General features: G+C 35.8%; 1 protein-coding gene across 6 annotated transcripts in view; it reads right to left on the bottom strand.

The window, feature by feature from the left end:
- Nucleotides 1-17,518, bottom strand: part of CDKAL1 (CDKAL1 threonylcarbamoyladenosine tRNA methylthiotransferase) — a 657,675-nt gene that overhangs the window by 478,061 nt on the left and 162,096 nt on the right. For all 6 annotated transcript variants that reach the window (XM_087438080.1, XM_014788718.2, XM_087438079.1 and 3 more), the window contains one exon: nucleotides 1,258-1,306. In XM_087438080.1, the coding sequence (XP_087294206.1) occupies nucleotides 1,258-1,306 (49 nt within the window). The remainder of the gene's footprint in view (nucleotides 1-1,257; nucleotides 1,307-17,518) is intronic.

The following is a 17,518-nucleotide window of genomic DNA, read 5'->3' as shown; positions in this document are numbered from 1 at the left end:
AACAACCATTAAGGCAGGAGAGGCAGTATTCTCCACTGGGAGAGAGCAGAGAAGTCATAGCATAGTGTGAATGAAGTCAAACTTAAGAGCACGGGCATTGGAGCCAGCCTGCCTGGATTCATACCCTTCTTCTGCCACTTGCTAGCTGTGTGCTCTTGTCTCAACTCCCTTGTCTGAAAAATGAGGAAAATATTTATAGTCACTTCACTCCACAGTACTGTTGTGAAGATTAAATGACTTAATCCATGTGCGGTGCTTAACACAGTGCTTGTCACACTGTAAGTGCACAATAAATGCTAGTACTTCTAGACTCTCCAAGATGGGGTTGAGGTATAGTTTTAAAAAATATTCAAAATTATCACTGCTAAAAATTCTTAATCAGGATATTTCATTTTATTTTGGAATTTCAAAGATTAAGGTATAATCTAATAAATCAAAGATTCAGAATTAATGAATAACAGCATGTGGAAAGTAGTAGATACAAGTCAGCAGGAAAAGTATGTGGTTAAAAATCTCATTTTGGTAGAAGTAGTCTTTTTTTTTAAACACAAAATTCTCATTTATAACGAAATGGTTAAAATTTTAAGTGAGAACTTCAATACATTTAACTTAGTATTTCAATATCATATTACTGGCTTTCATTTCTACTACTCTAACAGAGGGAAAATAGACTATAACTATTTAAAAATTAAACCACAGAATTAAGGATGCTTTATTTCCCAGTACTTCAATAAGAATCTGTTTTAAAGAACACTGGCTAATGAAACAAAGCATAATTCTATTTTCTAGCATAATTACAAAAATCACATGTAGAAAAGGTACCAAAATTGAATACTACTTTTAAAAGTACTTTTAAAAAGGATAACTGCGACTAATTATGTGATATGAAAACATGCAAATAATGTCAATTATATCTCAATAAAACTGCAAAAATATGCAAATAAAATCATTTCCTTATTTTAAAATTGATTAAATTCTGTCTTCCTAACCTGAGATTCAAATTAAATCTATTTTACACACAAAAAAATAAGGTTAAAAAAAAAAAGACTATGATCTGACTCATTTATAAGCAAATCAAATGTATGCCTCCTATATTGGATTGGTCAACGCACGAAGCAGTCAAGGAAAAAAACTTTATAATTTTATATCTAAAACAATAACTTTCATAAAGATGCTGAAGAAACGTTAACTAGGTGATATTTTCATACTATAGTTCAAACAACATATACATCTGCTTATCTTGCTTTCAACAATTACCTTTAATTGTTTCCTCTACCACTTCTACCACTCGATCTATCTGTTGAACCTAAAAAGAAAACAAACTGTTAAGGCAAGCAATTTACATGGAGAAGAAACATTAATTTGTGTTTATCCTCCTGCTTGAGTCAATGTAACACATTTTCTAAGCACACGAACACAGGTTTTCTTTAATTAATGCATTTGGAAACCCTATAAAAAATATTCAGTATTAATGTTTTGTGTTACAAGGAAATATGCAATTATCACTCTCCTGTCCTCCAATGATAATTGAAGAAATCATATTACATTTAAATAAACTGCCTGGAGTTCTGTTAGGATAGCCTATCAACATAATCTGAACACATCCTGAGATATAAACTGAAGTTTAATTAAAACATATCTCTGGGCCAGCCCGGTGGCGTAGCGGTTGTGTGCGCGCGCTCTGCCGCTGGCGGCCCAGGTTCGGATCCCAGGCGCGCACCTATGCACCGCTTGTCCAGCCATGCTGAGCCAGCGTCCCATATAAAATGGAGCAAGATGGGCATGGATGTTAGCCCAGGGCCAGTCTTCCTCAGCAAAAAGAGGAGGATTGGCATGGATGTTAGCTCAGGGCTGATCTTCCTCACAAACAAAAACATCTCTTCACACGGAGCTTCAAGAAAACAGGCATAAAGTGAACCAACACAAAAGGACATGCTGGTATTAAGGAGATCTACTCCAAATTCTATGCTTTATTATTTTAATAATGAAACCCCTTTTAATGAATTTCTACCTCGTGCTTGGGTATTGTGCTCAGGTCCATGGAACAAAAAGTCAAATAATAACAGCTCCTGCCCTAGAAACTAGTGACTAAGGAAGATTTCCCAGGATGCCATGGGAACATAGGGGAAGAGTAATAAAATCTGACTGAGTGATCCAGGAATGCTTCTTAGAGAAACAAAGCTGACTCTTGAGAGATAAACAGGATTAAGATAGGAGAAGCCCACTAAGGAGACAGAATGAGAGTGGTTAGAGTTTAGAAGGAAAATGAAAAAAAGCAAGGATTGTAGTCCAAGAAGCTAAAGGAAGAGAGAAAGTCAAGAAAGAATAGGTCATAAATTGGTATTACTTCTACTTTAAAAATCCTCAAAATTATCATTGTTTTATTACAGAAGAAATACATCTTCACTGAAAAAATTCAAACAAAATAGAAATAACAAAGAGGAAATAAAGTAACCCATAACATCCTCCATTTCTGCTCCTCAGATGAAATTACTCATAATAGTTTGATGAGCAGATACCAAGACATTTTCCAGTGCTAAATATTTATATATAGTTCTGTAGTTTTTTTTTTCTTACAAATTGAGATAGATAGATAGATGATAGATAACACAATAGACCTGCCCCTTGACTTTTTTTCTATATATCCTAAGCACATATCAGTCTACTTGATTCATTTTACTGGCTGCCCTAGTATCTCATATATAGATATACCATAATGAATTCATCCGTTCCCCTGTTGATGGACCTTTATGTTATTTCTAATCTTTCATTATTATAGAACAATGCTGCAATGAACTGGACTGAGACAAGAACCTTCTTAAAAGACTTTATTAAAAGTGCAACAGCAAATCTCTTTAAAATATTCCTTTGGTCTCAGTGTCTTATAGGAAATAAGAAAAGACTTGTGAGAACACACTTGAATCCAGCTCTGCCTCTGCCCACTGACCTCAGTATGATATGGTAGTAGGAGCAATAATTATTGAGAAATTGCTGAACGCAAAGTACATCTCAGACACGCTGGATCTTTAGTTCCAAACAAATGTATCTAACTAGAGATGCGTCCACCTGGAACTACTGGAACCATTAGGTTCTAGTTTTATTAAGAGAGTCCATGGGGCTTCTTTACAGAATGTGATCAAAGCCAGGATAACAGCGAGTTCAAAGGGGAAGAAGCAGCTAACAGTGTGAAACGCTACAGAGATAACAAGTAACAGGAAAACTAAAGTGGGTATGTCTGATTTAACAATGGGGGGGGTCAATGAACCTCGGGAAAGCAGTGAGTTCAGCAGTAATGAGTTATAAATAAGAGTGACAGCTAATATAGACTTTGCTGTTAGTGCCGTCCAGTCGATTTTGACTTCTAGCGACCCTATGTACAGCACAGCAGAACCATGCCCAGTCTTTTCGTGCCATCCTCTCCCCTTCTGGCACTATAGCAGACAATGCTCCACTGTTTTTCATAGGGTTTTCATGGCCAGTTTTTTTGAAAGTGGGTGGCGAGGTCCTTCTTCCTAGTCTTTCTTAGTCTGGAAGCTCTGCTGAAACCTGCCCACCATGGGTGAACCTGCTGGTGTTTGAAATACCAGTCGCATAGCTTTCAGCATCACAGCAACACGCAGCCACCACAGTACGACAACTGACAGATGACAGACAGTGATATGGTTCCTTGCCCAGGAAACAAATCTTGGCTGAGGTGGTGAGAGTACCAAATCTTAACCACTAGACCCCCAAATACAGACTACTCTTACAAAATGGTGGATAGAAAGGGAAGGAAAAAGAGGACTCCTAGTAGTTAGAGGAAATTGAGTATACATGTGTTAGTATACTTAACTATTTCTTTCTTTTTTTATTTTTGAAGTTTACATGCTGAGGGGAGAAAGACCACAGAGAAAAAGGAATTGAAGATAGAAGAAATAATTGAGGAAACTCAGTCCCTCAGGAAGTGGAGAGGGTAAGATCCAAAACACAGGTAGAGACACAAGCCCAGAATGGAAGAGAAGACAATCGTCATCTTCTGAACAAGGAGTTGGTAGGAAAGCAAGGGAACAGATGCTAGCACTCGCATGGAAGTCAGAGAGCATGCTAAGTATCCCACCTGTTGGCCTCAATTCTCTTAGTGAAGTAAGAAGCAAATTCATCTGCTGTGACTGAGAAAGCACATTGTTAAACAAAAATAGAGTGAAGGTTTAAAATACCTGCTGTAAGTTTAATACCTGTTTGAAGAAGTGATGACTAGGGACACAAAAATTGCCAGACAGTATTGCGATAACCAGTTGAAATGACACCATGGTTTTTTTAACAATGCCTCCATGTACAGCTATAATTTTTCTCAGGGCCCAGCAGTTCTTGTGTAGGAGCCAAACAGATAAATAGATTGATCCAAAGTTTGTTCATTCTATCATTCATTCATTCACTCATCATTTATTGAACACATAACACATGCCAGGATGGTTCAAAGGGGGGGGGGACAGCACTGAAGAGATTTATAAGATGAACCTGAAGAATACAGAAGAAAGGAAATTAACTATGTGTTTTGGATAAGACAAAGCTTAGAGAATACGTTAGTGAAAGAAGCAGAGCCAGAAAATAGACATAAAGTGGCTGGGGGTTGAGGGAAGGAAGGAAGAGAGAAAAGGAAGAGTAAAAAAGAGGGAGGGAGGAAGGAGAGAGAAAAAGGAGAAAAGAGGATAGGAGGTTACAATCAGAGTATGGATGCAGATACTTAGTATTTTTGAAGGATAGCAAGGTCCAAGATCTGGTCATGAGAATTAGTTGCTGAAATAGGATGAAGGTGGTAACCACTGCAGTTGAGAAGTAAGGAAGTGAGAAGTTAGACTGTCAGTGAGACATTACACATGGACACTCAGATTGCCAATGATATTAGAGACATGGGTTGGATAAGGAAGGAAAAGTTGGTCAAATTTTTCAGAGAATGTGGATGAATGAGCAAGATATCTGTTGAAGATAGAAGACAGAGAATAACAGGAGTACAATATGAGATAATTCAATGATGGAACCAAAACAAAAATGCTTTCCTACGCCACTGGAGATATAATAGATCAAAGGGAGTACTGTACCCAGTGCTGTAGCACATGGAGTGAGTAAGAAGCAGTATCCCTAAGAATAACACATGGAGAAAACAGTTAAAAGGTTAAAAAGTTGAGGGGAAGCTAAAACTATAAAATTCTTAGAAGAAAACAGAGCCATAAATCCAGATGAACTTTGGATTAGACAATGGTTTCTTAGATATTACACAAAAAGCATGAGCAACAAAAGAGAAAAGATAAACTGGACATTATCAAAATTAAAACCCCTTGGTGCATCAAAGGATACCATCAAAAAAGTAACAAGACAACATAGAAAATGGAAGAAAATTTTTGCAAATCATAAATCTGATAAGGGACTTGTATCCAGAATACATAAAGAACTCCTGGAACTCAATAATAAAAAGACAAACCATTTAAAAATGGGCAAAAGATCTGAATAGACGTTTCTCCAAGGAAGACATTCAAATGGTCGATAAGCATACAAAAAGGTGTTCAGCATCATTAACCAACCAGGAAATTCAAATCAAAACCACAATGCAGGATTGCAGAGTTATTTTTTAGTAGGTATAGATCTTCAGTTTGGAAAAATGAAACATTCTGGAGATGGATGATGATGATCGTTGGCACAACAGTGTGAATGTACTTAATGCCACTGAACCATACACTTAAAATCAGTTAAAATAGTAAATTTTACATATATTTTACCATAATGAGATACTACTTCAGACCCACTAGGACATCAAAAAGACAGACAATAACAAGCGTGGACAAGGAGATGGAGAAATTGGACCCCTCATACGTTGCTAGTAAAAATGTAGTAAAATAGTGCAGTTGCTCTGGAAAACAGTCTGGCAGATTCTCAAACGGTTAAACATAGTTACCATAAGATCTAGCAATTCCAATCCTAGGTATATACCCAAGAAAAATGAAAACATATGTCCACACAAAAACTTGCACAGGAATGTTCATAGCAGTATTATTTCTAATAAGCAAAAGGTAAAAACAACCCAAGTCCCATCAACTGATGAATAGATAAACAAAAGTGGTATAACCATAAAATGAAATACCATTAAACCATAAAGAGGACTGAAGTATTGATCCATACTAAAACATTATGCTAAATGAAAGAAGCCAGATCAAAAAAAGTCAAATATTGTATGACTTCATGTATATGAAAGGGCCAGAATAGGGAAATCTTCAGAGACAAAGTAGGTTAGTGATTGCCTATGGATGGGTGGTGCAAGAAATGAGAGGGACTGCTAAGGAGTACTGGGTTTCTTTTTGGAGTGATAAAAATATAAAATTGATTGTGATGATCACATAACTGTGAATATACTAAAAACCACTGAATTACACAATTTAAATGGGAGAATTGTATGGTGTGTGAATCACACCTGAAAAAAGCTATTATTAAAAAAAATGTTCTAATGTCAAGGTGATGAAACGCAAGGAAAAACTGAGGAAATGTTCTAAATTAAAGGAGGCTAAAGAGACCTGACAACTGAATGTAACTTTGGATCTGATACTTTTCTTTTCCTATGAAGACCATTACTGGGACAGTTGGCAAGATCTGAATAAGGTCTGCACACTTACTTATAGTATTGTATCAATGTCAATTTCCTGACTTTTATAATCATACTATAGTGATGTAAGAGAATGTCCTTGTTTTGGAAATATATGAACATTTAGAAGTAAAGGAGCATCACGTTTGCATCTTACTCTCAAAAGGGATCAGAAAAAAACATGTATATATAAAAAGAGAATGATAAGCAAATTTGTTAAAATATTAACATTTCAGGAATCTGGATATAGAGTACATGGTAAGTCTTTATTTTTGTAACTTTTCTGTGAGTGTGAAATTATGTCAAAATAAAAGTTTAAATATGTGTGTGTGTGTGTGTGTGTGTATTGAAGAAACAGAGATTTTCTTTTACCCTAGTAGTCACACAAAATTTGCTTGAATGTATATAGTTGAAAATATATTCTCTGATTTTTAAAAAGTACTTGATTACAATTGCTTTTATGGCAGAAAAAACAGATACTGCCTACACATGGTAATTTAATCACTAAGTGGTGTGGGGGAACTCCAGGACTTTAAAAAGAATGATCTACCAAATTTCAAGAAAAAGAAAGAAAAGCATTTGATGACAAGCAAACAAGGGAGAAGTTCATTAGATGATTTAAAGAAAATATTGTGTCGTTTCCATTTCTCGTAAGGAGGATATTGGAGGAAGCTGTGGGAGAAAAAGAAAGAAAAAAGAGGAGACAGAGAAAAAAGGGAGAAAAGAGTCAGGGAGGGGTAGTTAAACGGAAGAGGGACAAGTGAGGAGGCAAAAAAGCACAGGGTGGTAGCCAGGGAGAGAAGAAAAAACAATCAGGAGTGAGAGAACACACTCAAGAGTCACAGAGAGTAAAGAAGACTATATTGAATTCATTCTGGGCAGAAAAGGAAAGCTGTTCTTAATTAATACTATAAATTGTAGCCCTGAATACACAAGAGCTTAGTCTCTGCCATATAATTCAAATAAAATAAATAAAACAGTATCTTGTGTCCTTCAGGCACTTAGTTATAAATATACAGAAAAAAAAGACAGGCAGTATGTTCTATTACTGACTCCATATGTTCTCGACAATGAAGAAAGGAGCTAGTGAATAAACAATTCATAAATAACATTAATGAGTCACTCTGCTGCAAAACTTTTAAAAGAAATCCATAAAAATATTTTATTCAGCTATTATGAAGTACTCCAAATTTATAACTAAATATATATTGAAGAAACAAACCTATACAAAGGCACCTAAAGCAAATAAAAGTGCTAGTCTAAAATTTCCTAATTGTTTAGAGCAGTGCTATCCAATGGAACTTTCTATGATAAAGGAAATGTTTATACGCTGTGCTGTCCAACATGGCAGCCACTAGCCACATGTAGTTATTGCGTACTTGAATTGTGACTACTGTGACTGAGGAATTGAACTTTAATTTATATAGTCACATGTGGCTACTGGTTACCATACTGGAAAGTGCAGGTTCCGAGTACAGCTAAGATAGCCACCCAGTTTGTGGTAATTTGTTACAGCAGCCCTAGGAAACTAACACAACCTCAAACACAATTTTGCCAATTAGGCTAAAAAAAAAGTCCAGTCAGGGAGCAAGCTGATACTGTTCTGCAGTCAGAGGTTCTGCATTAGTATGCACTTCAAGTATCTTTTTTTTCTGAACAACCAGTAGCTAGAGAAGTTAATGACTACTAATAACACAGTGATAGCTCCCATTTCTTGAGCAATTACTATGTTCCAGGCTCTGTGCTAACACATCACATGCACTACCACGTTCAATCCTCATAACATTCCTAGGCAGTGAATACTATCGTTACTTCCAAGGCTGAGGGAACTGAGGCACAAGGCTATGCAGCTAAATTCTTGCCAAGTATTCTACATGGATCTTATCTAGGAATGGCACACACGCAGCAGGTATGTTTCGTGAAATTTCCCTTTTCCTATGCACATGGAGGTCATTACTAAATGATCACAGAATGCTATCCAACTTGAAAGAACCTGAACTTTCAAGAGACCCAGGCAACAACTATTCCCCCAAACTCTCCCCCACAAATCACCACTGGTGTGCATTCACTTAACAAATATCTATTAAGCACCAACCAAGCACTATGCACGGTTCTAGGAACTGGGTATATAATGATGAAAAATACAAGGTCCCTGCTTCATGGGCCTTACATTCTAACTGTAGGAGACAAACATGTAAACAACTGAAAATGCTCATTTCCCATCATGACAGATGCTATGAAGGAAATAAAAATCTCCAAGTGGCAGGAGGTGGAGAGGGCAGTTTTGCTCCAGTGGTCCAGGTAATGCTCTTAACAGGTAGTATCAATCCTGGGACCTGAACTATAGGAAAGAAACATAACCACGAACCTCCAGGGGAAAGAGTACATACAAGGGCTGAGAGACAGGAATGATGGCAAAGGAGGGGCAGAACGGTAGGAGATGAGGTCAGATAATTAAGAGAGGAAGACTATGTGAGACCTTGTAGTTCTTGCCACATAGTTTAGCTTTTATTCTATTTGGAAAAGGAAGTCATTGGAGGGTGAACAGAACAATTTCAACAGCATTGTTCAGGCTAATTCTGTTGAAAATGTGCAAAGACTACTCTTTATCCACATTTCTCTATTACTCAGCATGAGTCTTTTTATACTTGCATCAATCCGGCTGGGGTTTTATTATCTCTCAATTTTATCCCAAGACACCTTAAATCCTTTTGGGAGTAAGAGAGGTTAATACGTTATGCATATACATAAACACAGATACAAAGGAGCTCTCTTGACTGTATATAAAGAAACTAGAACAACTTGTCATTATTATTCTAATTAAGAAATATCAGACCAAAACTTTAAAACCACCTAAAAACTCTACCAACCTTTAAAAGAAAAAAAAAATGCCTTTTTCTATCTCTGTTAAGAACTATACTATAAAAACCATTTTCCATCAAATATATGCTCAGAGTCTTCATTTTTACAAAAATGGGAGCTTAATCCAATAATCAGCATTTGACAGGTTCAAGTTCAGTACTGACTTCTCTGTAAAAAATATTTTTCTCTCTAAAAATTTTTCTCCAAGATGCTAAAGAAAGTCCCTACCTCTATAAATGGTATTGGAAAAGAGCTCAATTTCCAAATCTCTTAAATTTGGGGAAGTCCACAGCACTCACTAAGCTAAACTCTACTAGACGAAAGATATCTTGAATTCACAAGCCTGTGAACAAGTTTGCTAATGACTTACACAAAAGAGCAATTGATGCTACATGTGGTTTAATTTTTTGAACAAAACTTTCTTATCTCCCAGTATATTTTTATCTTCTTTCATCTCTCCATTGAGAAAAATTCTTCCCCAATGGTAGAAATAGCCCTTTCATCAAAACTTATAATGACAGCACATTCCACACACCACTAAAAGCATATTTTCTACCTGAATAGTACCAGTAAGTGACTAACACTAAGAGATAAAAATTACTAATTGAAAGATGAGGCCAAGCTAGACGAATGCCAGCAAAATGAGTATCACTACCAGGAACGTTTTCCTCTTAAATCCAATTAAAATAACTATAAAACTTTCTGTAGTGGAAAAAAAGAATCTTTCATCAATTATAACAAAACTCAACATTCTAAATTCAATTATATAGAGAAACATTGAGACATTAAATATTATAATCATACTAAATAATAGGACACGTTACAAAGTAAAAAATGATTTTTCAAGTGATACTAAAGTTAAAAACAGAGTAATACTAGAACTAAAAGAGAAATAGACATTAGAGATGTAAAACATCAACCAATAAATAATGCTATATGTAGTAGGCAGAATAATGGCTTCCCAAAGATGTTCAAGTTCTAATCTCCAGAACTGTGAATATGTCACCTTCCATGGCAAACAGATTTTGCAGATATGATTAAGAGTAAGGGCCTTGAGATGATGAGATGAACCTGGATTATCCAGATGGGTCCAATCTATTCACATGAATCCTTAAAAGCTGAGAATCTTTCCCAACTGTGGATAGAGAGAGGGGTGATGATAGAAGGGTCAGAGAGAGATGGCATTGCTGGCTTTAAAGATGGAAGAAGGGGGCCACAAGTCAAGGAAAGTGGGTAGCCTCTAAAAGCTGGAAAAGGCAAGGAAAAAGACTCTCCCCGAGAGCCTCCAGAAAAGAATGAAGCCGTGTCAACACCCTGATGTTAGTCCAGGACAACCCATGTCCAACTTCTGATCTCCAGAACTGTAAGATAATAAATACATGTTGTTTTACGCAATATGTTTGTGGTAATTTGTTAGAGGGTATATAAAACTAATACGTTAATTAGGAAACAAACATGATAGAGTTAGCATCATAAAAAAGGGAAAGAAAAATTTAAAAATAAATGCTACCGGAGCAAAAGTAAATGTATGCTGAGAACAATATGGAAAAAATTTAGTTAAATGCATATGTTATATTTAACAAATATTCACTTAATAAATATTTATTGAGCCAGACACTGTACTAAGCACAGAAAGTAATGTAAAATATGTAAAAATGTAAAATAATAGCAAAGAAAATCCCTGGTTTTATGGAGCTTTTAAGTATCCATCATTGTAAACTGCAAATAAATTGAAGAGTTGAATAAGTCCTTTTCATACTTTGAAAAAAGTTTAAAAGAGAGAGAGAGAAATAGATACGTTATCAGATCTGTTTCTAGATCCTGGGAACACATATTTTAAGTTTTGAAACCACAGAAGAAATTATCCACTCATCTCCCCCCAAAAATTCCGAGTTTCTACTATATCAAAATTTTAAAAGGCAATGAAAAACTATGATAAAAAGGCAGACAAATCTTTTCCCAATGGTAAAATAGGTTGATTTCCCACTGTTGAGTTGTAGGAGTCCTTTATATATTCTGGATATAAACCATTTAGGAGATATGTGTTTTGCAATTACTTTCTCCCAGTCTGTGGATTGTCTTTCTTTACATTTTCTTAACAGTGTCTTTTGAGGAGCAAAAGTACTTAATTTTGATGAAGTCCAATTTATCGATTTCTTTTCTTTCATGTCCTAAGAAATAATTTCATGTGTGTATGTGTGTGTGTCCTATCTAAGAAACAGTTTCCTAACTCAAGGTCACCAAAAAAGAGGGGAAGATGGTAAAAGAATTGAACACTTTACCAAAGATATATGGATGGCAAATAATCACACAAAAGTATGCTCACCATCATTAGTCATCACAGAAAAGCAAAGGAGAACCACAATGAGATACCACTACATATCTAGTATAATTGCTAAAATAAAAAACTGGCAGTACCAAATTTTGGTGAGGATGTGAAGCAACTGGAAGTGCTGGTGGAGATGCAAAATAGTATAGCTGTTTAGGAAAACATTTTGGCAGTTTCTTAAAAGGTGGAGCCGATGCTCACCGTATGACCAGGCAATACCACTCCTAGGTATTTACCCAAGCAAAGGCAAACATATATGCACACAAAAACCTGTGCATGAATGTTTACGACGCTTTCTTCTTAATAGGCCCAAACTGGACACAACAAACATTTTCATCAACTGGTGAACGGATAAACAAACTGTGGTCCATCCACACAGTGAAATAATTCTAGACAATAAAAAGTAGCAAACTATTAATAATCACAACAACGTGGATGAATACTGAATGTATTACGCTAAGTGAAAAAAGCAAGGAACAAAGTAACATTTCATTCCATTTATACACATTCTGAAAAAGGCAAAACCATAGGGACAGAAATCAGAACAACACTTGCCAAGGACTGTGAGTATGTGTGTTTGGTGGGGGTGAGGGGTTGACTACAAAAAGATACAAGAGAACTTGTTAGTGCAATGGAAACTTCTAAATCTTGATTGCAGTGGTGCTTACACAACAATAAACATTTGTCACAATTCATCAAAGGTGAATTTCACTCTATGTTAATTATACCTCAACAAATCTGATTTAAGAAAAAAAGATTAGTATCGAAAAGATACAAGAAAATAATTAACAGATAATGAATAAATAAAAGACATATAGAAATAACCAGATTATATTGCTTCTAACCCTAACCTTTTCATACTGTCTACCCCCCACCCAGTCTTTCACGTTGTCCTGTTGGGTCTGACTTAAGCATTCCATGAAATGCAACTCCTCTCCACTCTCACTACCCTATTTATCACTCATCTGCATTACTCCAAACTATACCTCTTAAAACTACTCTCTACAAGTTAGTCAAGTCAGGACACACACCTTGCTATTCCTTCTCCCTTCCAGGCACCCTTAAGCTTTTCCTTAGATATGTTATTGCTTCTCCTCAAAAGCCCTTTGTCCATTCATCAAACCACTACAAAACCTTTGAAGCCCAAGTCAAGGATGGCTCCATCCTCTGTGTATCCACATACTTTATCTCTATGCATATTTATCATGATTATTTGTGCCTCTCTTCAGATTTCACAGTCTTTGGGGAAAAGATACATTTTATTCAGCCCTGTATCTCCAGGAAATAGCTTTGTTCCAGGCACATAGTTGTGCTCAATGCTGATTCTACAAGTAAGTGAAATAATAATAATAAAAAAGCTAATACAGAGCACTATGGGCCAGGCGCCATGCTAAGCACATTACATGCATTAACTGATTTAACCCTTACAAAACTCAGAGTTAGATTCTATTATAACCAGTCTACAGATGAAGAAACTGAGGCACAGAGAGGTTAAGTAACTTGTACAAGGTCACACAGCTAGTAAGTGGTACAACAGGGAGATGAACCTATGCAATCTAGCTCCTGAATCCACACTCTTAACTACTATGATACACTACTTTTTTATAAGATAATAAGGGAAAAACGTGTACACATATAGATAAAATTAGAAGAGGCCATGAAAAAGTGAAAACAACAGATCAGGGAAGGTACAAACATGAATGGGCTTTTAAATTTACATGCCATTCTGTTAAAATACTGCCTTTTTGATCATTAAAGGTAAAAAACAGAATATGACAAGAAGAAATATCAGAAGATATGAAGTAGAGACAAACAGGAGGACACAGTTTCTCAAGCTTTGCCCTCAATATCGATGCCACTGTTACCATGACATTGTTCCACTTCATGAATTTATTTACTTTTTGCAATATGGTATATGATAGAAATATTCTCAAATTTAGCCTCCTTCAAATGCTGCTTTATTTATACACATAATTTTCAAAATTAAAGTGTTCACATTTGAAATAGTCACCATGCTGTTTGACTTTCCAGGATTAGAGCAGCCTGCCTGAAAAGATGTTTAAACCACTGAAAATCAGCCTGGTAATGGTCCCTGAGATAAGTGGACACCTGTGTCAAACCACATTTTTGTTCAGCCCTCCGAAGAAAATTTGCACTTGCATGCAGGGTTCACAGCTGGCACATCAGGAAGTTTTGTCATTTACACATTTTCAAAACCAAATTATATATTCTACTGTGAATTACATGTTTTTAAATGTTACAACCTGTGTATTCAGTTTTTTTAGGATTTCTAGAGATATTATACAATTACAAAGACAAGCCTAATGAATCAACACCAAGTTCAAATGCAGTCCTTGTTTATTAGTACAGAAAACCTACAACCAGTGTACAATTTCGTAAACGGGCTTTTCCGTAACAGAGTAAAAAACCAATCTTCCTAATAAATACCATGCCTACTAATAAAGGCTACTGCAATAACTGAGAAATAACATTACCTTTAGAAAAACTCAAGCAAATAAATATGATTTCACTCATCTATCCCTAACACACCACCTAATTGATGGACCCAAAATGTATTTCCCTCTGAGCCTTACAGAGAAATTCCTAACTCATCAATCTCCCTGGGCTCTGGGGACCCATGCCACCACATTCTCCAGGAGGCTGGAGACACTGTAGGCTCAAACCAGATGCCTCTCCCCAAGAACTGGAATGTAAACTCTATGAGGACAGGGATCTTTGATGATGTTATACACTGCTGCATTCCTACCACCTGGAACAGTATAGCTACACACTAGGTGCTCAGTATGTACTTGCTGAATCGAAGAAAGAATGATGTGGCAGGCCCAGGACGCGAAGCCAAGCTTTCTGAGTCCTAAAGTCTACTGTTATTTTTTTCTACCAGACTTGAACAGAGAACATCTTGCTTTCTAGATGACAAAAAGAAACTTTCCTGCCAACAAATGAGCTCAAGAGAAGGAAAGCAGCATTCAATAGGTACAGTCACAAGATCTTGGAACTACCTACAGCTAGACACAGAATAATCAATGTAAACAAATAATAGCAGTGATAAAAAAAAAATGCCACTGCATGAAAACTCATCCCAAGGTGGATGGTTAAGCGTAACTATTTGCCAACAGAGAAATGAAATGTTTCATTTTGGAAGACTGAATTTCTTTCTGACACATTTCAACGTAAGGTAAAATGTTTCAAGATCTGGAAAAAATAAAAAAGATCTTGACTCTGTACTGGTTACCTATAAATACACATGAATTCTAGATATAAAATATAAACTTCTCTTAATCATGTTGGGAAAAAAGGTTTGGTTAAAAAAAGATCTTTTTATCCAAGACACCCATGTTTTCAAATCTGTTCTTTCTCTTCTCCTAATGCAAAAAAATTAGACAGCTTTGTGCTCCAGGATGAGAGACGTGTAGAGGTTACTGCCACCAAAGCCGGTTCTCTGGACCCAGAGGTCGATAGGTTTTACTTCTGGTTTTTATATTCTAATGTTTTCTTTCTGTGCACCACCACACAAATAATATTAATCACAACTAGATAGTTTTAGGAGGCAGTAAGACTGATGGAAATAAAAGGCCCAGGGATCAAATCATTGACTACTATGTGCCCTCACCACACTGCTATCTCTGATTATGAAAACAAATTAAATGCCTCATTTCTAAAGGCTGATATTGATGGAAATTAACTTGTTATGGTGGTAGTAACAGCCTTCTTAGTTATTAAATATCTTCTTAAATGCTGACTCCATGAGCACTTGCAAACATGGAACAGTATGTCTTTTTAACTCAGGTGTGCAATAAGTAGCTTGCTTACCCAGTGATCCCTACCTAAAGGCAGCTTTTTATTTCAATCCCTTGGTCAAAAGAATTGACACATCCTCCCTGTACTGTGGGGTGACACAGACAAATCCTAGCAGGTGGTAAAAGCAGAGAATGCAGTTACAACTGTTCTTCCTTCCACCTCTATTAACGCCCTCCATCATAGAAATTCTGTAAGGGAAATTCTTTAAAGGAATAATAGTTTTCACTAAGTCTGTAAATCAATTGTGCAAAACAATTTCAAACATTCTCCTAAAAATAGTTTCCCAAGTCACTGAATTTAAACATCTTCATATTTACACTGCAGAATTGGTTTTTTCTTTGTTATAAACCAATATAAATCATTTCTTTATTTCCTTGTAACTCACTATACTTCGGAAGGTTTCTGATTTTGTAGCAATTTTAATAATTCTATTCAGAAATAGGTCTCCCCAAACACCAATTATAGATGATTCTGGTTTCCGACTCCAAATTTTTGTTTTAAATTTTAGGTTCTGCAGACATAATTTTCATATATATAAAGAGTCAGTTATGATAACTGTCATAGAGCTACCACACAAAAAAATGCTCTATAAAATGATGTTGACAAAGAATCATCTTAGAGTTTAATAATGCTGACGACATAATTAAATTACAACTCAAATGTTGTTACTGGTAGTGTGATTCTACTTTTGGAACCTTTTCACAATATACTGATTTTAAATTAAAATAAAAAGCCTTTTGTGGGCATTAATGTATTATACATATTTCCTAAAAGTTAGAAAATACTTATATCCAACAATTAAGAATAGTTAAGTAAATTATGATATATCCTTCAATAGAATACTAATGCAGGATTTAAAACGATTAAAAAGCTCATGGAATAAAAGATCGCGGAGGGGCCGGCCAGGTGGTGTAGTGGTTAAGTTCAGGCACTCTGCTTCGGTGGCCCGGGGTTCGCAGGTTCGGATCCTAGGAGCGACCTATGCGCCGCTTATCAAGCCATGCTGTGGCAGGCGTCCCATATATAAAGTAGAGGAAGATGGGCATAGATGTTAGCCCAGGGCCAATCTTCCTCAGCAAAAAGAGAAGGATTGGCAACGAATATTAGCTCAGGGCTAATCTTTTTCACCAAAAACAAAAAAAAGGATCACGAAAAAATAAGCACAAAATAGTTCGAAGATTACAATTAAGTAAAATATGCAAAAGTTAAAAGTCTGAAGGGGATAAGCAAAGTTATAATTACTGTGTTAGGGTGATGGAATTATGAATTTTCTTTCTACTCACTTCTTAAAACATGTGTTCTGAAGTTATTTATCCAATTATAAAAGGAGCAAAATAAAATAAATTTAAAGAATTTTAATGGTAATAAAATTAGACAGAACAAAATGGAAAAAAAATGTTTATTTGCCATACCCATGGGTTTTTATCATCCCTGAAAACCATCTTCACATCACCAGCACTGGGTATCCTCCCTTACACCATCTTGAGAATCTCTCCTACATCCTAACATATACTAAGCTCTTCACTGCACACAGTGGAGTTCAGGAAGATGTCACCATAATGTACTTAGAGGAGAGGCTTTTGCCATACTAAGGAAATTCCACTATTCCAGGAACTTAATTCCTCAAGATGAAATCAAAGATGAACCCCAAACTTTTACCACATTCCATCTCTAAAACAGAATTCTAACTAGTTTCCTATTTCCCTAACACAGCAGGATTATGTTTATGGAGAAAGTTAGTCTGACATGAAAAGATAACTCAGGAGTCCATATTCATTTCATTCCTTAAGTCAAAAGAAATCAAAATGTAAACAGACAAATGGTGAAAACAAAATAAAGTTCCCAAACATTCAGGTTCTGTTTGTTTAACACAAGAATGTTTGTTCAAAGATTATTAA

Source organism: Ceratotherium simum, chromosome 13 (genome assembly GCF_057802395.1).
Source record: "Ceratotherium simum simum isolate JZ-2026a chromosome 13, ASM5780239v1, whole genome shotgun sequence".
NCBI classification, from domain to species: domain Eukaryota; kingdom Metazoa; phylum Chordata; class Mammalia; order Perissodactyla; family Rhinocerotidae; genus Ceratotherium; species Ceratotherium simum.
This window is presented reverse-complemented; position numbering and strand designations above follow the sequence as displayed.